At 28.1% G+C, this 24,445-nt stretch overlaps 3 protein-coding genes across 21 annotated transcripts in view; 1 reads left to right on the forward strand and 2 right to left on the reverse strand.

The window, feature by feature from the left end:
• Positions 1-18: 18 nt before the first annotated feature.
• LOC122630544 (peroxisomal (S)-2-hydroxy-acid oxidase GLO5) lies at positions 19-24,007 on the forward strand. 4 transcript variants are annotated; one of them, XR_006327505.1, is made up of 10 exons: positions 19-556; positions 1,097-1,234; positions 1,701-1,852; positions 6,285-6,540; positions 6,639-6,767; positions 6,912-7,044; positions 7,758-7,874; positions 8,291-8,402; positions 8,471-8,653; positions 22,268-24,007. XR_006327505.1 is itself a non-coding variant. In XM_043815139.1 (9 exons), the coding sequence occupies exons 2-9, from the start codon at positions 1,101-1,103 to the stop codon at positions 8,536-8,538; spliced, it is 1,101 nt and encodes a 366-aa protein (XP_043671074.1). In that variant the 5' UTR covers positions 19-556; positions 1,097-1,100; the 3' UTR covers positions 8,539-8,905. The 4 variants fall into 4 exon arrangements, 1 of the variants encoding a protein (XP_043671074.1); XR_006327504.1 differs by lacking the exon at positions 22,268-24,007 and adding an exon at positions 10,330-10,650; XR_006327506.1 differs by lacking the exon at positions 22,268-24,007 and adding an exon at positions 10,472-10,650.
• On the reverse strand, positions 2,938-5,853 carry LOC122630536 (N-acetylgalactosaminyltransferase 6-like). Its single transcript, XM_043815126.1, has 2 exons — positions 5,461-5,853; positions 2,938-4,820 (listed from the first exon to the last, which is right to left on the reverse strand). The coding sequence occupies exons 1-2, from the start codon at positions 5,650-5,652 to the stop codon at positions 3,192-3,194; spliced, it is 1,821 nt and encodes a 606-aa protein (XP_043671061.1). The 5' UTR covers positions 5,653-5,853; the 3' UTR covers positions 2,938-3,191.
• The window catches only part of LOC122630527 (TLD domain-containing protein 2), a 198,376-nt gene continuing 195,304 nt past the window's right edge, over positions 21,374-24,445 (reverse strand). For all 16 annotated transcript variants that reach the window (XM_043815109.1, XM_043815107.1, XM_043815106.1 and 13 more), the window contains 3 exons: positions 22,912-23,193; positions 22,283-22,452; positions 21,374-21,919 (listed from right to left, as the gene is read on the reverse strand). In XM_043815109.1, coding sequence (XP_043671044.1) covers positions 21,784-21,919; positions 22,283-22,452; positions 22,912-23,193 — 588 coding nt within the window. In that variant the 3' untranslated portion in view covers positions 21,374-21,783. The remainder of the gene's footprint in view (positions 21,920-22,282; positions 22,453-22,911; positions 23,194-24,445) is intronic.

The raw sequence follows: 24,445 nt of genomic DNA on the forward strand, positions 1-24,445 counted from the left end.
AATATTTTTATTTTGTAAATAACAAGCAGTATCTTTGTTTTTAATTGAAGTTTACAAAAAATATTAGAGAAGGAAAATGGTGAATGGTTCAAATTGGACTGCGTATTTACGATCATATTTTTTTCACAAGTGAAATAGATTTATTTTAATGGGACCACATGAATTTGTAAGAGATCTTCGACCTCTCGAAGATTAAATCGATCAATAAATAATGCTTCTCTTTGAGAAAAATAAATAGAAAAAAAAAAAAAGAGATAGGGATAAATGTAATCACAAGAAACTATAAATTCTCTCTTCGAATAAATCTTCTTCAACTCGGTATATTACGAAGTATATAAACATCTTTATCAGTTATGTTATACTCAGTCCACTTTCGATGAATACGATGGATTATATCAATGATATTTCGTTCTTGATGTCAGTTATACGCCAGACGGCCAAGACGATTGATGTATTCTCATTGATTCTCTTCTTCTTCTGAGTCTTGCTTCGTAATCGAAAATTCTTCAACGATATAATATCATTTTATTCTCCACGATATTTCGATTTTTCTGCAGTAAGTTTTTTTTCTATTTGATATTTAAAAAAAAAGAAAAAAAGAAAAAAAGTATTATAGAAAATAACATCGAACGATTCTTTTTTTCTACTTGTTACATAATAATTATCTTGCTTATCTTTTTCTTGTATGGACTGTTTACACTATGTGTAAATAGGAAAAGATTAATCTCATAAATATCTTAAGAAATTTTATATTGTCTGTGTATGTATGAGTGTGTATATGTATATATATACACATACACATATACATTAACTATATAAAATTCCTATATATAATACGCGTATGTATGTGTTATTATCGATAACGTAAATGCGCGTTTAATTAAATTGAAATAAAAAAAAAAATATATATTCACCCTGATAAGAGAAAGATATTGTTACAATTATGTTTAACGAAATTAGAGGATCATGAAATGTGTACATTACGAAATTTTGAAATAATTTATTACAAAATATGTATTCTCGATTGAAATTTATTTTGCTTTTTCATTTTTGTACTTGTCTGTTCTTCTTTTTCTTTTCTTTTTTATTTTTAAAGGAAAATGGCGAGCTTCGTATGCTTGGAAGATTACGAAAAATATGCGACTAACAATCTGCCGCCAATTGTAAGAGATTATTATAAAAGTGGAGCCGGTGAAGAATCTAGTTTACGATGGAACAGAGAAGCTTTTAAGAGGTACAAAGATCGTATTATTTATACGCTTGATAATAATATTGTCTTATAACAGAGATATTATTGTTGATGATACATCATCGACATTCGATACCTCGTTTAAAAATGATTATTATGAAATTATGATAAATTAGGATCGATAACATTCATACGATATATAATCCATCGAATTTATTTGCGAAAGTTTATCAAAATTTTGTCAAATTTATATTTTCTAAGAGCAAAAGAGAAAGAGCAAAACAAGATTAGATTTGAATTTTTATAACATATGAAATTTAAATGAATTAATTAAATATATATCGTTTATGTGTCGGATAAAATACAAATATCTTTTGTATGTTTCGAAAAGGGACAAATTCTTTAAAACATTTTATAAAGAAAATACAGAAAGAGAAATTAACATTTTCATATTAATATATTAAAAATTCGAATGAATTAATCATAATGAATTATATATGTTATCGTTTAGGTATCGAATAAAACCTAGATTTCTTCGGGATGTTTCAAAAAGAGACATAAGCACGACAATATTAGGTGAAAAAATTTCTATGCCATTGGGAGTAGCGCCAGCTGCAATGCAACGCATGGCTCACCCAGATGGCGAATGTGGTAATGCTAAAGGTAGGTTGAAATTTGATATTAACAATTATATGAAAAAAACAAAGTACTCCTAGACATTTATTAAATCATATAAAAGTTTTAGAAAAATAATAATCGAATGTTACCAGATTTTTATTATCATAATCGTCATCATAATCTTCGTAATCACAGTCACTTAATAATTACTACGCTTTTGAGAAATGTACGTATATTTATGTATATATTCGTATACATATATATATATATATATATATATATATATATATATATTTAATTATACTAGTCGTTTAAAGTGTAGATTATTCAATTAAAATTATTTATTCAATTCGATATAATATTTCGTTATGATTATTACTTCTATTTTCGTTCTGTTAAATATAAATAATTCCTTGTTTTACTAATTAAATCCTATAATTTTTATTCGTTTATCTTATCTTCTGTAAACAGTAGAAATATTTTTTCTTTTCGAATCTATATTAACCATTTATTTGAATGGAATTTATTAGCGATATATATATATATACTTTATAAAAATATTTAAATATATATATCTTTTTATGATTATTAAATGCGTGTGCGCATATATATATATATATATATATATATATATATATTTATTCACTATATTTTTATTAAGATACCTTTAAAATTTTTTAAAGCAATATCTTGTTATTTATTAATTTTACAGATTTAAAAAAATTCTTTTCAATAGGTATCTTTTGAATATCTGAGTGCTAAAAATCTTATCTATGATATTATTATCATACATATGTTAAAATATTCAATGGATTCTTTCGAAAGAATAACTTGACATTTTCTCCAATAACTTGGCATAAATGTGATAGAAATTTGTATTGTAGCACTTTTTATATTTCCAACTAACGTTATAGAACGCTCTCTTAGAAATATATAGAATATGATATCATTGTTAGCACCTCGTCTTTTCTTTTAAAAATTTATGAAAGCGCAAATTTCTTCCTATGGCAACCATATCGTTAATATAATCTACTTAACATTATACCGTTCAGTCGAATAACAAATCTATTGATGTTTCTAATTTTTTTTTTTACATGGTGTTCGTAATAGAACAAGAAGAAAATAAAATATTTAAAAAGAAATTTCTTTTAATATGTATTAGATACAAAACCATATTTCTCACATAGAGCACAAATCTTTATTTTTATATTTACAAACTTTCTTTCAATCGACTAAAGTAACGATAATCGAATCTCAACGTAGAATGACTAGTTGGAAACAGCAGGATCTGCCAATATTTACATTCAATCGATATTGCAGCGCTTAAATGTAACTCAATGTAATATAAAATTATGGCATTCTATGGCAATACAAAGGAAGAAATTTATTTGAGCTTTGGTCCCACGTTCTCCCAATTATTGATAGCTTTCATATTGACATTCTCTATTCTCCATTTTTGAGTAGGAGATGATTGATCGCATGTAGTCACGTAAACCTTTTTACTACCTGGGTCGGTATCCAAACATCTTGGTATATAACCATGCATCAACCATTGTTTTTCTACGTCGTATCGCCATAACTGATTACCCTGTTTTCCATGACAAGGATATAAGCTCACCGGGGCTTTGATATCCGATTTAAATACGTCTAAACAATTTGTGCTATTTTTTGGTCTAATATCTTTGCGCCACGTCAATTTAAAATCTTGTTCTCCTGACAATACTGAATTATCTTTTTTACAAGTATCTATATTTATATTCTTATCCTTTTTTATCTTCTTAGCATCAAGACATAATTCTGGTGCTCCCATATTTCTGATTTCTCCTGAAGCGAAGTCATCGGGCTCTATCGGTGGATACATTTCGACAAGGTCGAAGGCTATATTTTCTATAAACCACTTGAACGGTTTGCAATGTAATTTCTTTCGAAGTTTTCTTTGTTCCGTTAAATCACCCGGATCTAACGATCGTAAATGAGGCCGTCTACGATAAATATACTCTGCGTACTCATCCATCCATACTTCTGCTACTCTCTTGAAATTTTTTCCTAAAAAGTCTCCACGACCAGGATTAGGAAAGGGTGGAAACTTCCTGTAAATATGGCCGACCCTTGAACAAGGAGCGTCATAGATTTGACCACCGCATTGCCATATCTTGAATGACAATTCATATTGTTCTCCACCCCATATATCTAAGCCAGAATCATAACCACCTAACTCCCAGAAAAATTTTGCATTTATAGCAAACAGGCCACCAGCCATGACCGGACTCTTAAATGGTTCAGTAGGTTCTTTTAGATCCTCTGGAAGTAGTGGTAGACGTTTATAATACAATTCCCAATCGAAAGAACCTCTAGCGCCTTCATCTTGTGCTAGGTATTTAAATGTCTCATACTGTATTACGTCGATAAAGGGGCAGACGCAAGTTTTGTAATCTTGGGCAATTGGTTCTAAAAGCGGTGGTAGCCAATTCACATTGGCTTCACTGTGCGAATCTAGGAAGACGAGAATTTTAGATACTGCTTTTTTTGCACCAGCTAATCGGCCTTTTATTAATCCTGATCGTTTTGGTAATCGTATTATCTTTACCTTTGGCATATGTTTATTCACATAATCATCCAACTTCTTTTTTAATTCTACCTTTGTGCTGGCATCGTCGACTAGTATAATCTCATTGAGAAGCGAAGGTGGAGAGCGGTTAATGACGCTCCAACATGTGCGCATTAAAATGCTAAAGTGTTCATTGTGGAAAGAGATTACCACAGAGACAGGATCGAGCATCTTCAAATATTTCTTCTTCTTACATTCAGAATGTCTAATATCAGGGACTGAACGATTCAAAGAAATTTCATCGCTTAAAGCGGCGTTGAAACCATTGGTTTTATATAATTTTTCCTTCAGCGCATCAAGAGAAGGAGATAAAAAGGCTGGCTTTCCTTGTTCTCCTATCCCACTTCTTTCTGCATCTTCTTTTATCTGTTTATAATTGTGCCAATCGATCTTCTCATCTATATTCTATATAGAGAAAGAAAATAATACGTTATGTAAAGTACATTTATCTCTATTTCATGCTATTTCTATAAAATATTATACCTACAATATATAGATAATGTCATTGATAACTGATAAGACCTATTTAATACATTCCACATTTACCCAGATATTACACGTCACATATGCAAACATTTGTTAGAATGAAAAGTCCAAGAGGAAATAGACACAGTCGATACCCAACAAAACGACATATTAAGAATATCTAAGCGCAATGAATTGTCAATAAGTTATATACCTGAATTATCAATAGAGTTAAAAGAAAAAGAAAGAAGAAAAAAGAAACAATAGATCAATTTATGACATTAAGATATTCATAAACGTGAAGATGATCAGCATCGTCTCAAAAGAGATTTGCTTTCAATGAATACGAGAGAAAAAACATGAAAAACACGTGCCGGGTTCACGATAGTTAAATACGATTTTGCACGAGTGTGAGAGTCAGGCTAGTGTGGAATGTCACGCAACCTGTTTGACTCGCTTAAATGGTCGCGCGTAGGGTGAATGGTTCTTTGACCTTCTTTCGGTAGATGGCTTCGAAACGAACAGAGAAAGTAGAAAGAAAGGAGGATGAAAGAGAAAGAAAGAAGTAGGTAATGCTCACCTGTTCGTTAACATTTGGACTCAAATCCATCGGAAGCTTTCCTCCATTTTCTATCAATGCGAATGGAATCTGTGAGGTTGTTAATTCACGATATGGTCGTCTGATATATCGAAAGATAATTACGGTCAGAAAAATGGTAAATACCGCTAGAAAGAAGAACTTAACGACACTTATCACATTTCGTCTCATCATTTCGAACGATCTTCTGTCATATCTGATAGCTTATTACGTAGCTTATTAACGTCACTTAATACTATTTATCGAGAAAATCTCTCATCTATCGTTCCTACAAATGAAATTATATTTATTAATGTACATTGCGCGAAAAACGGTAGACCAAACGTTACGCGCCGAACAAACCGTCAACGGTAATAACGTTGACTCCACTAGTTAAAACGCGAGTGGAGGGGATTAGCTAAAGGTGTGTATAGATATCGCTTCTGCGCATGCGCATATTTCATTGCCGTTGATTAATTGCCGCGACGCTAGAGCGCGCTGAGTTTGAATTACGTTTCGGGCGTATCGACCAATTGGCGATCGAAAATCAATTTTTTTATTCGAAATTTTTTATTCGAGGTTAGGGTAATTCTTTTCTTTTCTTTTTCTTCTTCGAGTTAAGACGATGTATATATTATTACGTTTATTAAACGTATAAAGAAACTTTTTTAACTATTATACAAACTTTATATATTAACTCTCGTATATTTATATTAAATAAAGAGAATTCGTGTGATTTCTTTTTAACAAAGTGTTTCAACGCGATATCGGGAACTTTGTATTATAGATTTATTTATTTATTTATCTATTTATTTATTTATTTATAGCTGCCGAAGCAATGGGAACGATCTTTACACTATCGACCATATCAACCAGCAGTATCGAAGAAGTCGCCGAGGTAGCACCGAAATGTATCAAGTGGTTTCAACTTTACGTTTATATCGATCGAAACATAACGTTGAATTTAATAAGACGAGCCGAGAAAGCTGGCTTTAAAGCACTCGTTCTTACAGTGGACGCGCCAATTTTTGGCGACAGACGAGCCGATTTGAGAAACAAATTTTCACTTCCTAAACATTTGAGGTACGTACAAATATATTCTTCTTTTTATTTTTTTTCTTTTTCTCTCTCAAATCGATTTGGACATTAGACGTAATTTTGAATTCGTATAATTTCTTTAGATTAGCTAATTTCGAAGGAATATTGTCGAATAAAATAAACACATCTAAAACAGGATCAGGTTTAAACGAGTACGTTAGTGATCTATTCGATCAATCACTTTCTTGGGAAGATGTTACATGGCTCAAAAAGTATGTAAATTATTTATTCGAATTCTCAATTTTCTTTTCACACAGGGTATCTTATTAAAAATTATTTCAGCTTTCGATTATTTCATTATTGACATTTATTTATTAAATTAATTTATTAAAAATTCATATTATTTTATTCTTTAGTGTTACGAAATTACCGATCGTATTGAAAGGTATTTTAACTGCCGAAGATGCACTTTTAAGCGTGAAGTATGGAGCCGCCGCCATTATAGTTTCTAATCATGGTGCACGTCAAGTTGATGGTGTTCCTGCCACGGTTTGTATTAAAAGTTATTTACATTATTAAAATATATTTTTACGTGTTATTTCTTTTAACAAACTATAATTTATCGGTGCTATATGTAGTATGTCTCATTTTAAACGATATAATCAAATATCTTCGATTCTATTGGTTTTATAAACAAATGTTTCAAATAAAAGTTATAATTGTATTTAATCGAAATAATATTCATTATGATTGCTAAAGTTCACCGCGTTTCGAATGATTACAATTATAATAATGAACTAAAATCAATAAATAAATAAATAAAACTCAAGACAAAAAAAAAATTAATTATTAAATCTATCGATTATCAAATGTTTATAGAAAAATTAATCACACAACTTGTTAAAGTTCAAGGCACCATTACTCGACGAAATATTAATGAAAAAGTAGATGCTCGTTGGTTTCACATCGATATTATCTAAATCTTTTGTTATATTTAAAATATTAATTTCCATTAATAAAACAAAATTGTTATGACTTTCGTATCTTGACGACAGGGCTTTCTATGAAATGGTGCTGTAATAAATATTGTATTTCTCTCTCAAAACGTAACAACTTTTATTGGAAACATTTCTTTATAAAATCAATAAGATATTATATAATTTTTAATATTATATAATTTTCAAAATCGAAAAATACGAAATTTTGAAAAGTAAAATGTCTAGTTAATTACTTTTAATTATGTATCTTTTGCCTTTTTATAGATCGAAGTCTTAGCAGAGATAGCGAATGCGGTAAAGGATAAAATAGAAATTTATATGGATGGAGGGATTAGACAAGGCATTGACGTTTTTAAAGCTCTTGCTTTAGGTGCTAATATGGTAAACGAAAATACACTTTTAATGCGATAAAACAAACGTATTTATATTATAAAATTATATCGTGATTACTTCAAAATGATAAGTGATCATATAATATTTTTTATAAAGATTATTAATATATTTATATCTTTATTTATTATCAGAAATAATTATTTTATTTAATATAATAAAATGAAATAATTATTCTTGTATTGTATTTATTATTAAATCAAGTGATTATTTGTAATATATATATATATAAATAAATAATGATTAATTATTTAATAATGATATAACATACGATTAATAATCATATTTCAATTACTATTACAAATAATCATTTTTTATCAATGTTTACATGTTCGAGCAAAGAATATTATATGAAAATAAATTATGATTATGATAAGTTTATAAATACTAATTTTAACCAATTACAGGTATTCATAGGTAGACCGATGTTATGGGGTTTATGTCATGCTGGAGAAAAAGGTGCATTAAATATTCTTGATATGATGAAAAAAGAAATCGATCAAGTCATCGCTTTGACAGGTAATCAATCAAATTTTACACTCTAGTAATTCTTTAATATTTCATATATTGTCACTTTTTTTTTACAGGTTGTACGACCATAAAGGATGTCACCAGAGATATGGTCGTTCACGAGTCATGTTACAGTCACTTGTGATATTGCCTTCCACACGATAAAACAATTTTACGACAATTTATTCGACATTACGTATACGACAATATTATATTAGACAATAATGGAAAAAGCATATGTTCGTTGTTTATCATTTTCGGTAAGTTAAAAAATAATAACATCAATAAAACTACGATATAACAACAACAACGACACACACATATATATATGTATATATGAAAAAAAAAGAAAAAGAAACAAAACAGAGGAACTAAGAAAACAAAAACGAACATTATTAGAATTGCAATTGTAGTATAATTCGCAATACTCGTATGGTTGGCATTTTATTGAATATATATCTATATATATATATATATTTTATTTATTTATTTATATTCATATATGTATATATGTATATCATATGTATACCCGTGTGTGTGTGTGTACTCCTACTTCCCGTGCTTGCGTGTGTGCGTGTTTGTGTATATATACGTACATAGATACACATACATGCACTCACACACATATACATATACACATACATGTACTTATGTATGTCGAGGAAAATTCATTCAATATTTTCCATCGAAACGGATCGTGCACGTTTGCGTTATTAACGACATTTAACAGCACCGATCACCAAAGGATCGACTTTTTTCGAAATCTCATCCGTAAAAATAAATCGTTCCGTTCTTTTTTTATTTTTCTTTCTTTCTCTTCCTTTCTTAATCATTCACAATGACCAATGGAATTCGGTACCGTCGTCACAAAACGTTTTGAAATTTACAGCTTTTTTTTTTGCAAAGGTACAAGCTAGCCGCTTTGTATTTTCTTTTTTTTCGTTTCTTTTTGGTTTTTTCTTTTTTTTCGTTTTCTTTTTTTATTTTTCTTATTCTCTTTGCACAATATTGTATTTTCTGGAATCTATCAATTTTTCTTTTGTTCCTTTGGTCTAAGATCATCTTCTTTCAATGTATATGCCTCATCGACACAATTAATATTATGTATAATATGTATACGCAATATACACACGTTTATACGATATATGTATATATAATATTTATATATTTTTTATTATTATTATTATTGTTGTTGTTGTTGTTGTTGTTGTTGTTGTTGTATGTACGATATATACACGCATACACACGTTTGCCATTCTGCCTCATTGAACATAGAAATATATTCTATTTCTGACATTTGTTATATTCTTAGTTTCTTTTTTATTCTTTCACTTGATTTTTTTTGTTATTTTTTTCTTTCTTTTAAATCATTTTTCTTCCTTTTTAATATTTATTTATTTATATATTACACGAACATCTTCGAACGGGACGCGCTCTATTTCTTTCTCTTTCTCTTTCTCATACCTTTAGGAAATTTTCTTTACACGCCTTGCTTGAAATTTTTAATTAAAATAACTTAGACAGATTCTATGAAAATTCATTTCAAATTTCTAACGAAAGGTTAAGCTTATTAGATTTCGATAAATTCCTTTTGTACAAGGTCGCTTGTACAAATTGTTAGAGGAAAAAGAAAGTATATTGATACTAATTCGGATTTAATTTCTTTCTTTCTTTCTTTCTTTTTTTTTTATTTTCAAAAGAATTTTTCTTATTGCATTATTTATCCAACAAATATAATCGAAGAAAATTGTCAATTATAATTTAACAAACATAATAATAATAATAATAATATTAATAATAATTCTCATAAGCTATTCATCGTCCGTGTCAATTAATCCTCAGCTTATCCTTTCGATCGGTAGAATAAAAATGAAAAAAAAAATATATATATATATATATATATATATATATATATATAAGATTCTATTCCGTACAGATTTCATTCATATTAGACAAATTCTAAGTTCCATATTCGATGAAGAGCGTGTCCAGTTGTCAGAAAATATGCTATGTAACGTATTACTACATACATATTCGATATATATCGGATTAATCACAATATATTATGATAACGATAGACACACAGTGTTCGGTGATCGATTGATTATGTAGCGGTAGTTCCTGCGAGGATAATACATATGTATAATACACGTACGAAAAAGGAGGATACACATTAGTTAATTATTTGTGTAAGTATCGAAGGAGGGTGAAGAAGTTAATAGTTCATAGTGAATTAATAAAGTATATAGCGAATGTTTCTCTAGTGTTCTTTCTTCGTTTTTTTTTAATTATTATTATTATTATTATTATTATTATAATTATTATTATTATTGTTTTATTTAATTTCTTTTCTCTTTATTTTCTTTTTTCTTTTCCTTCCTCCTCCTCCTCAGTATCTTGATATTCAAAGAGATCGGATAGATAGTGTTCCTAAGTGAGTTAGTACGTATCAATAGAAGTGTAAAATTTATTGGTCCAGATAATTATTATTGTGTATTTCAAAAAGGGGCGATCGCTTTTTGGCCTATTAGTTAACTCTTTTCTTTTTACTCTCTTTCTCTCTCTCTCTCTCTCTCTCTCTTTCTTTCTCTTTTTCTGTCTCTTTCTCTCTTTCCGTTCTTTCTTTTTTTGTATTTCTCTATGGATGCATACGAAAGCTTAGAAAGTTTCAGAACAAACGTAGAGATAAAATACATTATTTATTTATTTGTTTACTCTTCTCTTTTCTTTTTTTTTATTATTTATATCGGGGTCTTGATAGGAACCTAACATCGATACAGCATAAGAAAAACGATTCGATTAGGTCGATCGATAAAGTTTTCTTTTCATTGCAAGTAGCAGATACTTATATATGCATAGCGTATTAATAGAATGTAAATATACATACATATATATATATATATATATATATATATATTCAAGCGTAAATCAATTCTAAAAGTTAGAGGGTCGTTCAATGTCTAACAAAAATTTAATTTATCGAACATTATGCCACGGCCAATTTATTGCTAATTTCCAAAGTATTTCATTCAGAAAATAAACGCATAATTCTTCTCTTTCTTTTCATAATGAAGTCGATCGTATCTTAAAAAAATAGTAAGTTATATTACTAATCAATAATAATGATAATAATTATTATTATTATAATAATTAATAATTAATAATTAATAATAATAATAATAATAATAATAATAATAATAATAATAATAATAAATTGTACATTCAGACACGCGATTATCTATATTTGTATCAATGTTCTCGATCGCGCTTTCAGTAGTATTCATGTTAAGTATGTGTTGTATCATGTAAGTATTATCGTGTAAAAGTGTATATATTTAGAATATCGCTTTACAACCTGCTCGTAGGAGAGAATCATTTTTCATATTAACGTATCATATCTTTTGTCAAACTGAAAGACATTTGAACTCTCGGCAAAGTGATAAAAATTAATTTCATCATTCTGTACTAAGTATATAATTTTAATCTTTTATTTCTCTTTATTTTTGTCTTTTCTTTTAAGATATAAAATTTATCGAAGAAACACAAAATAATTGATCGATCGTCTTTGTTATTATCTGTCAGTATTATTTTTTTATTTATTTTTGTTAAGATCAAATCATTCGTTTAGTTTATATATAAATAAATAAAATTTGGGAGCTATGTGTGTTTATGGACACACATGGATATTTTTAAATAATTGAAAGTTTTAGAATTAATATAAAAGATAAATAAGTATGCCGGAGATATTTGAAATAGTATAAAGAAGTTATGAAAGACAACATTTAATAAAAAAGAAAATGATTTTGCCCCATAGAGAATTACATACGTATTTATGTGTTAGTGTCTGTATCTATGCAGGTCTACATCCAAAACAAAAAATTGGTCTTCGTATGTAATTGTAAGTAATAAAATGTAAGTACGTGTATCATTGAGAAGTGTTTAGTGTAATGGTTTTTGGTGTAAATTTTGTTTTCTTTCTCACTTAATCGTACGATAATTAATTACGATCCAGTGACGTAACGTAAGCTTTCAATACATTTAGAAATAATATCGTTAACTTTCGTTATTTTTAACGAATTAAAAATATTTATGCATATGTGTATATATATATATATATATATATATATATATTTCTCTCTTTTTTTATTATTATGATATCTCGTTAGAAGAAAAAAATGATAATAATATTTTTGAGAAAATAACGAGGAAGGAATTATTAAAAGATTTCCATAGAAAAAAGAAAATAAAAAAAAAAAAAAAAGAAAAGAAAAATAAAATCTCTCAAAATTTGTTAATTTTATTTTCAGTAGGGAAATTTAAAAAAAGATGATCTTTTATCTCAACGTTACTTCACTGTTCGAACTATATATACAACGCACGCTTTTTCCTCTTTATTTATTTTTTTCTTCCGTTTAATATATTATTAACAACGACGACGATATTATGTTTAGCTAAAACATCGAATTAACATTGAATCGTTTATGCGTTTTTCAATCCCTGCGATCAGTCTGAATCTAATTGACAATGTGTACAGAAAAGGGTCTTGTATCTTCCGATGTATCTTTCTTTATTTCGCCTTTCTCTCCTTCCTTCGAATAATTATTTTTATCTTCTCACTTTATGTTTTTTTTTTATTTTATTTGTTTTTTTTCTTTCTTTGTTTTTACTTTTGTTTTCGTTTAAATATCTCATTTATCATCGGCTTAGCTTTCTAAATACGTCTAATACTATTGTGAGTATACCAAGGACATATAAGATTAGTATCAACGACGAGCGTATTTTTAATCATTAATAATGTAAACATTCTTCTTATTCATTCTGACCTTAATTATCAAATCTAATTTCCAATAATGATATCAATCGTATTATTCAGGGACTGAACATAATTTTTATTAGTAGTCGATCATTTAACTTCCCATTTATCTTATTATTCTTCTCTACGTACCGAATAAAAATATTAATTAAAATAGATATTAATTATTCCCTATCGATATGTGTTTCATCGAGATCAAGAAAGCAAGATTAATATCTCCGCTAAGAAGAAAAAAAAAAAAAGAAAATAAAAAATAAAAAAGAAAAGAACAAAATAGAAATAATTCAAAAAAAGAAAAGTAGAACAATTTTACAAAATATTACAACATTGTTATTCTTTAATACAACGTCGTATCTCTTAAATTTATTATTTGTTATGTACCACTAATGGTTTAATTGACGACCGCTAATAATAATTTATATCGAATTTATATCGATATAGAAATTAATATCAATTTGTCAGTCCCTGTTCTTCAACACATACAACGATTCGTTTATATCGAAATAAAACGATGTAAGCGCGTTTTATTTGTTTGTTTCGTTCTTTTCTCTATTTTTTTCTTTTTTTAATTTATTTTTATTCTTTTTTTGTATTTTTTTTTTGTCTTTCTTTTTTTTTTTTGCTCTTTACATTGGAAAGGTCTTTCTTCTTGTCAAGATGTGCAAGGACGATCAAGCAAATTTTTATCAACGTACAAGAACGGCCTTTCCTTTTAATTTTGTACATCGATCGACATCAATCTTTTTCCGAGATATACTTCATCTTTTTTCTTTTTCATTTTTTTCATTCTTCATTTCTTTCTTTTTTTCTATGCTTTTATATATTTTTTATTTCCTTTTTCTATCAAAAAATTCTACGCGGTCGCCTGAAGAAATTGATTGAAATAATCATTTCAAAATAATATTTTCTTGGTATACCTTTGAAGCTTAGGAACAAAGACGATCCTTTTTTTGTTTCTTTTGTTTTTCTTTTTTTAAATTTTCACTCTCGAAATAATACTTTACTCAGCCTTCTCGATATAATCGAGAGTCCCTTCCTTTCCATTTTTTTTCTTCTTTCTTTTTTTTTTTTTTTTACTAAATAAGAAGCAGATCTCCTAATTTGTTTCATTCGAAAGAAGGTCTTCTTTACTCGTCGGAATGACATAGGTATATGTATGTACGTTTATATGATATATATATGTATATATATACACATATATATATACATATATATACATACACACACACAGATATATATATATATGGATAGATACAGATATATAGATACAGATGTATATATGTTGAGTACTCGTTTCATTTTGTAAGTCGTACACTTTTAATCTACTACTACAGTATTTTTTAAGGGCAGTAGTATATTTTTTAGATCATTTTGCCATTCGTATTACGGCACTTTTTGAAATTTCAATACAGAATTAATAAAGCCTCTCGCAGAGAAGAAAGAAAGCAGATTTCGGGCAGTCGAAACGATTACAATATATATTTTTATAATAGACAATTATTTTGTTATTCTTGTTGGTTTTTTTCTTTTTTCTTTTTTCTCTTTTACCTTCGAGTTGACATATTCATTCGTTTCGCCATTATTTTCACACCACGTCATTTTCTTCTCTTTCTGTTCTATTCTATTATTTTTATTTATTTATTTATTCATAAAATCTATTGTACTTATTATATTCATTTGTTTATCTTCTTTTTATTCGTAATATTTTTAAATAAAACAAAACAAAGGAAAATACACAAAGAACGATTGAAAATTCTTAGAGAATTTCATTTTGTGTAAAAAAAAAAAAAAAAAAAGGAGGAACACGTAAGAAAAAGTAATTGAATAAATCAACAAGAAAGAAAATATATAAATATATAGGTAAATAAATTTTGATTGCGTCAAACGTAAAATGATGTGATAGGCATAAAAAAAAGAAGAATAGAAAAGAAAAATGAGATTTTTAATGCGATAATAATAGTTAAGAAAGAAATAAAAAAATATTCGGATAAATTGCAAAAAGCGAAATTAGGTCGATAAAGAATCATAAAAAAAAAATATATATATATATATAAAAAGAAACGAAAGAGTAAACGAAAAAAAGAGCATTCCTTTTCTTCAGACACACTTCACTTTTTATTTCCTTACAACTTACAATCATAACGTGGTTTTTATTTTTCATTTCAACATCGAGGCTCGTGAGTATGTCGTAAGTAATATGTATGTATGTATGTATATATATGTGTATATATGTATGTATATTTGTATATGTATGTACTTTTTTATTTCTCTCTCCCAACCCCCAATCTCTTTTTCCCTCTTTCTCTCTCTCAAAGAAAATTTCTTTAATTTTTTCAAACCTGCCTATTTTATTACACTTAATTTATTATCTCTTATCGTCTCGAGTGTTTTTCTCAGTGTATGTAGGTTTTATACATATATATATATTTTTTAATAGTTTCTTTTTGTTCATCATTAATAAGAGAAAGCTGCTTTTTTCAAGTCTGTGTTTCATTGAATTGATATACCATCGAAGCGACTCTCAGTTTTATATATATATATATATATATACGTGTTTGTTATTTATTTTTTTACTTATTTATTTTTTTTATTCATTCATTTTTTTTTCTTTTTTTTTCTTTTTTTTCTTTTTAATCATTATCATAATATATAGCAGCAGCAGCAACGTGTACGTGTGTGTGTATGTATGTATGTATGTGTCTCATCTTGTAATGTAACGTATAGTTTCTTGTATTTTCTTCTTTTTCATCTTCATTTACATGATATCACAATAGTATGCACGTACATACGTCTATATACTAAATTAATATATACTCTAGGCAAAGTTTATCTCTTCCACCCTCTCCCTCTTTTTCTCTCTATCTCTATCTCTCTCGTTCTTCCATATCTCACAATAATGTCGCTTCACGCTGCTCTTGCATATAACACCCGAAAATATATAATAATAATAATTATATTAATAATAATAATAGTAATAATATTAATAATATTAATAATAATAATATTAATAAGCCGGTTTTGTGTTTCTTTAGTTATATAACACGTTTAGTGAGGATTTTGTGCTTCAGCCCCTCTTCTTCTTTCCTTTTGTTGTTTTCATTATTCGACATTTTGTTTTGAACATCGAACAGCCATATTTGTTTTTATCTATTTATTTACTTTTTTATTTAATTCTTTTTTAATATTCGTTCCGGCTAATATATTACGCATGTATGTATTTGTTTCAATGTATTTTTTATTCCCTCTCTCTCTTTCTATATATAGATATACGTATACACAGACACACATGTATATATAAATACAGAAAGAAAGATTTTACTAAATATCGCATGTGTCATCACATAGTGCGTTTCGTAACTAGTGCACAGAGAAACTACTATACTGATAATATCCTTTCAAATAGAATTAATTTTTTTGTTTTTTATCCAGAGTTTTCGCCCCTTATACACATTCTTTTTATTTCTTTTTTATTCGTACGTTGCTTTAGATTACATTGTTTTCTTGTGTTATTTGCTTTAGTTTAGTTTAGTTAGTTTCGTTTCTGGATTTTGTTTCTTTGTTTTTTTCTTTAATACATATACATATATTTTTCTTTTGAATCATACACACTCTTGATCGATACGGCCGTTCAGTCTTACGAAGTTCGAACGTACACATGTATGTTATGTTAACCTTGAAAGATTTCTATGTTGCTCTTCGTCGGAAGGTTTAATAATAATATACATAGAGCTGGGCTTGTAGTTACAGTGGGGGGAGGGAAGGAAGGGAAGATAGGTTCAGAGGAAAGTGGGGATACGCGGAGAGTGGGGGTTGAGGGTAGATTCTAAGGAAACAGACGACCACGAAACTTCCAACGATTTAGTCGTCGTGCTTCTCTCTCCTCGCGCACATCGTCTACCGACAAAAAGATTTTCGTTTTATACTTTTCGATTCTCTTCATTGTCTTTTCCTTCTTTTTATTTCTTTCTGTTTTCTTTTAAAATTTGCTTTCGGTTCGGTTGTCCTGTTTTTTTTTTTTTTTTTTTTTTTTAAACTTTCCCGACGCAACACGACAATATCACGCGCTATTTTATTTCTTTTTTTTTTCTCTTTTTTTTTTTAGAAAATACACTCGTAAGAATAAGAAGATTGACAAAATCGTATAATCGTATAGAAACAACTCGATGCTTGTTTTCTCTCTTTCTCGCTCTCTCTTCTTTCGTTCGTAATTTTTTTGTTCTTTGTTCTTTTTAGTAGCAAGTTTACAAACAGTTTTGGATAACTATTATTATTAGTAGTTAGTTTTACAAGGTTCGAAGAAACGTTTCGATAAGTCCGTGTTTTAACACGATCGTCGAATTGGTTTTTTTCTTTTTTTCTTATTTTCTTTCCTCTTATTTTTCTTTTTTTTTCCTTTGTTTTCGATATATATAAAAAGATGAACATTTTAGTGGCATACACACGTTGGAGACATTAATCCGGAAAGATTTATAATAGCAGCACTTTTCTTCCTTTCCTTTTCTTTTCTTTTCTTTTCTTTTCGTTTCATTTGATTTCCGAGTTTTAACTTAAACGATACGTCGTAACAGAATTGATAAACCTAACGTTGTTGCTGTCGTTTGTTTGTTTTGTGTCGATAGCTGCGCTTACTCTTACATTTTTCGATGCGAGTTTCGATTTTTATTGTTACTTCGTTTCGGAAGGTAATCATCAAAAGAAGGCATTAAATATTATCGTTTTCTCGCAGAAGCTTTTCTCGAATTTTTACCGATCAAATTGTTTTCCTACCTTCCCTCTTAATTCCTCAATCTCTATCCTTAGAACAGTCTCGAAACGATAGTTCTTAATTTTTTTTTTTCTACACTCATCTTATTCCTTCGTTCGCGTGATATTGTTCCTTCCTCTTTCGTTGATTTGCGACAAAAAATTCTCTTGCGAAAGTCTACTCTAAGAAACTTAGTTGGAATAAAAGAAAACATAAACAAATACAATGTCAAACGTAAAATTCGTAGAATAATAAATAAGGTAATCATTGTTACTTAAAGATTTACTACGTAGGTAATTATTGAAGGACAAACGAAGACAATTCACTTGTTTATATGTATCAAATGATAACGATGAGATTCCTTTTCTCCGAAGACAATAAATTATCAAAAACGGAATAAAATAAAAATGAGAAAAAACGATAAGAAAGGAGAACAAAAAAATTATTCTTCAAGGTAATTGTCAAATACAAATGAAAACAAAGTAATATTCATCAAAATCTTATAGTCTTGAAATTTTTGTCGCAAACGAAATTCCGATTTGATAGAAGTATTTCTCTCTTTCTCTATTACGTTAGGTTCTGGTATTACATTAACGTACCTTTTCTAACAATAATAGCTAATGTGTTGACCGAGCCTAAGGTACATATATAGCAGCGATGCGATCATTTTATAAACAATCAGTATCGACAACAACGTTCGCAAGATAGGAGAGACAGTAAGCTCGGATAATCCTGAGGCGTTCTTATTATCATCGTGGTTTTGCGCGAAGAAGAGCATCGAACTGAGTAGATATATCTATATATAATATACACACGCACGCTCACACATACACAGATATATATGTAAGTATTTATAATATTATATTAATTATAATTATTATATATATATACATATACAGCATGATATTTATTATATTAATATCGATATAATATATATATATACATATATATATATGTATACATATATAGTATGTATTATGTATGTATGTATGTATGTAAGTATGTGTACATATTAACGATCATTTATCGGTATGGAAGTGTGAGGTCGCATTGATTCGCACGAATTGATTGCGTGTGTTTCTCAACGATATGCAACAGCAAACGCTCCGGTAATTTGTACATAGTTCGTACAACCAGAGATAGACAAAGAGAGCGAAGCGAGGCACAGGTATAATGTTTGCGTGTGTACGTTTTTCTGTGTTTCGTGTATATATATTTACACACACATACACGAAATATATATATATATAATATATATATATATATATGTATATATTTCTCTTTAATCTTTTTATTACATTATACAGTTTTAAACACACGAACACAGATTAACCATTTACTGACTCGATTCGAGCTCTTTTACATTCGATATATTTTTTATTTTTTATTTTGCTTTATATTCGTTACACAGCCTCTCTCTCTTTCTCTCTCTCTCTCTCTTTCACTTACTTTTAATATAACGTTACTTATCAGATCCTACATCTTAAACATCATCATCATCATCATCATCATTATCATCATCATTTTTATGATTAGTTTCATCATCATTTTCAGATCACGATCAATTTTATGCATAACATACATACGTGAGAGTTTTCTATAACGCATTCGTGTATCGGTAGTTCCCGTTTTTACGAATGAATTTATTCCAATCTCTCTCTCTCTCTCTCTCTTTCTCTCTCTCTCTTTCTCACACTCTTTGTCTCTTTCTGTCTCTCTTTTTTTTTTATTCATTCATTCATTCATCAACTATTTTACTTGCATAAAGTGAGAGAACTGACATCTCTCATAGATGCAATATAATAGACATGACATCTTCTATTTTTGACAATTTAATTTTTCCCATCGAAAAATTTCATAAAAATAATAATAATAATAATAATAATAATAATAATAATAATAATAATAATAATAATAATAATGATAATAATAAGTATAGTAAGTATAATAATAATAAGAAGAATAAGAATCAGAATTAGAATAAGAATAAGAATAAGAACAATAATAATAATGATGACGATGACGACGTTAAAAATAAAGAATAGATTTTTGTTTTTTTGGATATAGGTTATATTACTTAAAAACAGAAAAAAAAAACAAAGAGAAGAAAAACCAATTTTGTTTTTATAGGTGAAAAATTCATTTAACACAAGAATTCGTCAAGCGGGAACTACCTGTATATATGTATGTGTTTCTCACAAACTGCGTTTTCTTTTTGTGTATCTGTGTGTCTTCGATTATATGCAATTTTTCTTTTTTTTTTTTTTATATTTTTGTTTTATTTCGTTTAGTTTCGTTTTATTATTATTACGAGCTAACGGCTACGTAGCAGTGTTCCTCTGCAATGTTACCTAGTGGTAAAATCAATACAATAACATATGATGTATTTACATTAACTATCTACATTATCTACACATCAACAAACGGTTAGATTTAGTTGTAGTGAGTTGTTTCATTATCGTTTTATAATATTTTAGTTTTATCCACGTTTGCTGCTCTTTTTCTTTTTTTATATTTTCAGGAATATATATATATATATATATGTATGTATGTATGTATGTATATATATCTCCTTTTTCTATCATACCATTCTTTTTTTATTCCTTCGTATTTCTTTTTTGTCGTTTCGTTTCTTTTAAATATCTATCATCATCATCATCATCATCATCATCATCATCATCATAATCATCCATCTAAATCATTCGCACTAGTCTCGCACTCTCTCACTTTCGTTCACACGATTATATCGTCGCTTAATAATGGCGTCACAATCTCTTGGAAAAAAAGAAAAAAGAAAAGAACGTCTCATAATTTCGCGACTAGTTCGAAACAAGTTATCATTGTACAAAAATGCGATCGTCGTGTTCCTTCGACTTCTCTATTTGATTTTTTCAATTCGCAATGTGACGATCGTTCGCAAGAGTGTAATAATAATAATAATAATAATAATAATAATAATAATAATAATAATAATAATATAATAATAATAATAGTAATAAAAAAAAAGTAGAAGAAAAAAAAAACAACACACGTACACGCAAAATGAAATAAATACGCAAACTTAGAAAAAAGGAAAAAAAAAACAGGACAATTAACGTTAATAATAATAATCATAATCATAATATTAATAGTAATAATATAATAATAGTAATAATATTAATAATAAAATAACCGATAGCTACACAGTCCGTGATTTAAAAGACTCTGGCGCTACGTTTCCGAGAATTCGTGAGCCTCTTTTCTTTTATGTTTTTCTCTTTCAAAACCTCTTCATTTTCTTAATTCTCTACTACCATCATCGCCATTATCTTTTGGCAGCTCTAAAATAAAATCTGTATATCTTTCTTATCTCTCTTATTATTCTTATTACAATGGATCTACGTGGATCCTTCGACCTTTCAAAGACACGCGGATTTCTTGATCCATATTTCCTTTCTGCTCTTTCTCTCTCTTTTTTCTTATATACTTGTTTGTTAATTATTATTATTATTAGTATTGATTTTTTTCTTTAAAATACCCTTAACTGTGTATTTGCGTTAACGACAATCAAAGATTATTAATATTTTAATCTCTTCGGGCAAAAGTGTGGTCTCTTTGTTATTTCTGTTATTGTTGTTGTGTTGTTGGTTGGTAGTATTGGTGTTTATTTTATTTTACTTTTTTGTTGCTTCCCATCAAATGATTAATTCTTCATGTCTTCGTCGTGTCCTCCTCTTTATGATCCCTCCCTTAGAGATTTGGATATCACTGATGGAGAAAGGTATTCGGATTCAGGTTAAATTAGGCTGCGGTATGGGGGGCGAGGTAGCAGATGAATAATATGAGGCCGAATCCTATATAAACGCCCAACATTCCAAAGTCTTAACTACGAAGTCTTCATGTGGCGCCAATGGTTCATTCCCATACGTGCTACATGATTGTGTCCTTCCTTGATAGAGATCACCGTCCAGCCAGAGCCCAAATTTACCACTACAAATAATATTCAATGTCAATTTTTGTCAGTTTCTTTCTTTCATTTTTTTTTTTTTGTTTAGATCTGTCGATATAAGAATTTATATATAAGGTGAATATATAGGTGTATATAAATATTTATAAATATATTTATGTAATAAATATAATGTGTAATTGTATTATATTTATGTGATATGTATATATACATATATACATACAATTACATATTAATTATATTATAATTTTTTTATTATAATTGTTACATTATAATATAATTATATATTAATCCTATATATATATATATGTGTGCGCGTATTGACAGTAGCAATTATATAGTTATATATAGTATATATATTTTTATTTAAGCATAAGAAGACTTACTCTCCGGCACCTATGGCAAGGCTCTCATTGTTGCCTTTGATGAAGTAAAGATTGTCACCGGTCCAATTGAAAGCTTGGAACCTTGGTGTAAACCTAAAGAGTAAAGACTCTCCTGTACCATAAAAGTGATCGCTCACGTGTAGAGCACAAGAAGTCAATGCTCCAAACACCTGCAACATCAATTATTATTACCTGTTGTGTTTGTATAATATATATACATAAAAATATGAGAACAAAGAAGATTCAACTTTTAACAGATGTAATATTAACTCTAATCAAAGAGTTCAATATCTATGCGTGTGTAAGCGATCACCTTTTATAAATTTCATTTATTTAATACGTTTCATAATTCGAATTAAAGAAAAAATAGAAAGAAAAATATGATACGGTAAAAAATATATAAATATATCTCGCACCAACAAAAATATATAATTTTTCATCACTTTTGAAATAATCACAATTACTAATAAGAAACTTAATTTCATTTTTTGTTGATCCAGTCAGATTTTTTGAAACTTATTTGTTTATTATTAAAAGGAAAAAATAATAATAAATAAAATAAGAAATTAAAAAGAAAATTAAAAAAAAAAAAATAAATAAATAAAGAATAGAAATTAGATAATACTTACGTTACCCTCGGTGTCCTCGATAACAAGCAGAATCGGGCTTTCAATTTTGCCCATTTTTCTGTACATACTGTTTAGACTAAAGCCATGTTGGCTCGTACTAAATACCAACGTCCAAAGGTAGCCTTCCGCTCTCGCTGGTAAATGTCTGCATAAGTGTTCTCTGTGTTCGTCGCTGAGAATCTCCGTCGTACCAACAAGATCCGGTACAATTATGTCATTGTCCAAGGAGACTGCGCTATTCGCATATAGAGCTCTTCTAAGCTCCTCGCTCATAGACAACACCTATACGAAATTAGAAATAAATCATTTATAGATATTCACGTAAAGAGGCACAAAGAATGTAAAAACATGGATGATAAAGCACATCGTGCTTTTATTATGAAAAATTGATAACACGAAAAAAGAAACGATTGGAATCAGTTTTATCGAGCACATTGTCGAATTTTCATTTATTCGTTTTTTTTATTTATATTCGTATAAAAATAATTAATGAAAATGTCAAAATGAAATTTTCAATTTGATCAAATCTTGATCATACAATTGTATTTTTATTTCGTTACGATTGAATAAAATTTTACGAAGACTATCGACATATTATTCTCGCTATAGATATATATTATTTTTTCTATTTTTTCTATATAATTTTTAACGAGAAATTGTAGATATTGTATGTTATTTTAATCGATCAAAAATGTCCATATTCTTTTTCTCTTTACGCAAGAGAATAAGGTATATAATTAATGATTAAAAAAATTTGAGTTGTTGACAATGTATTCGATTAAACAGTCTTGATCTTTCAAAAATTACATGATGATATCGATGATTTCTAATCCTAATCTAAATCTAAACATAGCTATAAACACTTATGGCTAGGAATCCAAACATCGTGTTCTTCATTTTGTTCTAGTTACAGTCGTTTGTATGAAGGTATAAAGAAGTTTCGTGTTTATAATGTAAAATGTGCAAATTCTTAGGGCGATGCTGTGATTAAAACGATATTTTCTTAAATGATAATTAACAAAAAGGACATTTATTAAGAAGGATGTATGATAAGCTAGAGGCGAATAAATTTCTTGAATAAATTGATGATATAGAAGATTTAGTATATGTATAAGTATACGATATATGTACACATACGATATGTAAATATACATAAATGATTGTACGTATATATTTTCTCTCCTACAAAGATTTTTATATATGTATATATCATGTGTATTATATACATGTGTGTATGTGTGTAAGTGGGAGAGAGAATGAAAAAGAAAAAAAAAAAATAAATAAATAAATAAATCTTTTGTCACCCCTTAGAATTATTTGTCTAATAAAAATATTCACGAAATTAGATCGATCTAATTAAGAATTTGTAGATTCAGTAAAAATTTTCTTTGTAAAATCATTTATATAATCATTTTTCTCGACTAATCGAACACAAAATAAATCGATTTATCTGACGTATTAAAAGAAATAATAAAGAAGAAAACGAAAATGAAAACAAGAAAATAAGAAGATAGAGAAGAATCATCATTAGCGA

This window comes from Vespula pensylvanica, chromosome 7 (assembly GCF_014466175.1).
Source record: "Vespula pensylvanica isolate Volc-1 chromosome 7, ASM1446617v1, whole genome shotgun sequence".
Classification (NCBI taxonomy): domain Eukaryota; kingdom Metazoa; phylum Arthropoda; class Insecta; order Hymenoptera; family Vespidae; genus Vespula; species Vespula pensylvanica.

Bases quoted from the DNA above. Each gene is read 5' to 3' on its own strand.
- LOC122630544 (XM_043815139.1), top strand. From the start codon at position 1,101: ATGGCGAGCTTCGTATGCTTGGAAGATTACGAAAAATATGCGACTAAC. The intron at 1,853-6,284 runs GTAGGTTGAAAT...ATTTATTTATAG, and splicing joins CGAATGTGGTAATGCTAAAG to CTGCCGAAGCAATGGGAACG. The intron at 6,768-6,911 runs GTATGTAAATTA...TTTATTCTTTAG, and splicing joins GATGTTACATGGCTCAAAAA to TGTTACGAAATTACCGATCG.
- LOC122630536 (XM_043815126.1), bottom strand. From the start codon at position 5,652: ATGATGAGACGAAATGTGATAAGTGTCGTTAAGTTCTTCTTTCTAGCG. The intron at 4,821-5,460 runs GTGAGCATTACC...TTCTCTATATAG, and splicing joins GTCCAAATGTTAACGAACAG to AATATAGATGAGAAGATCGA.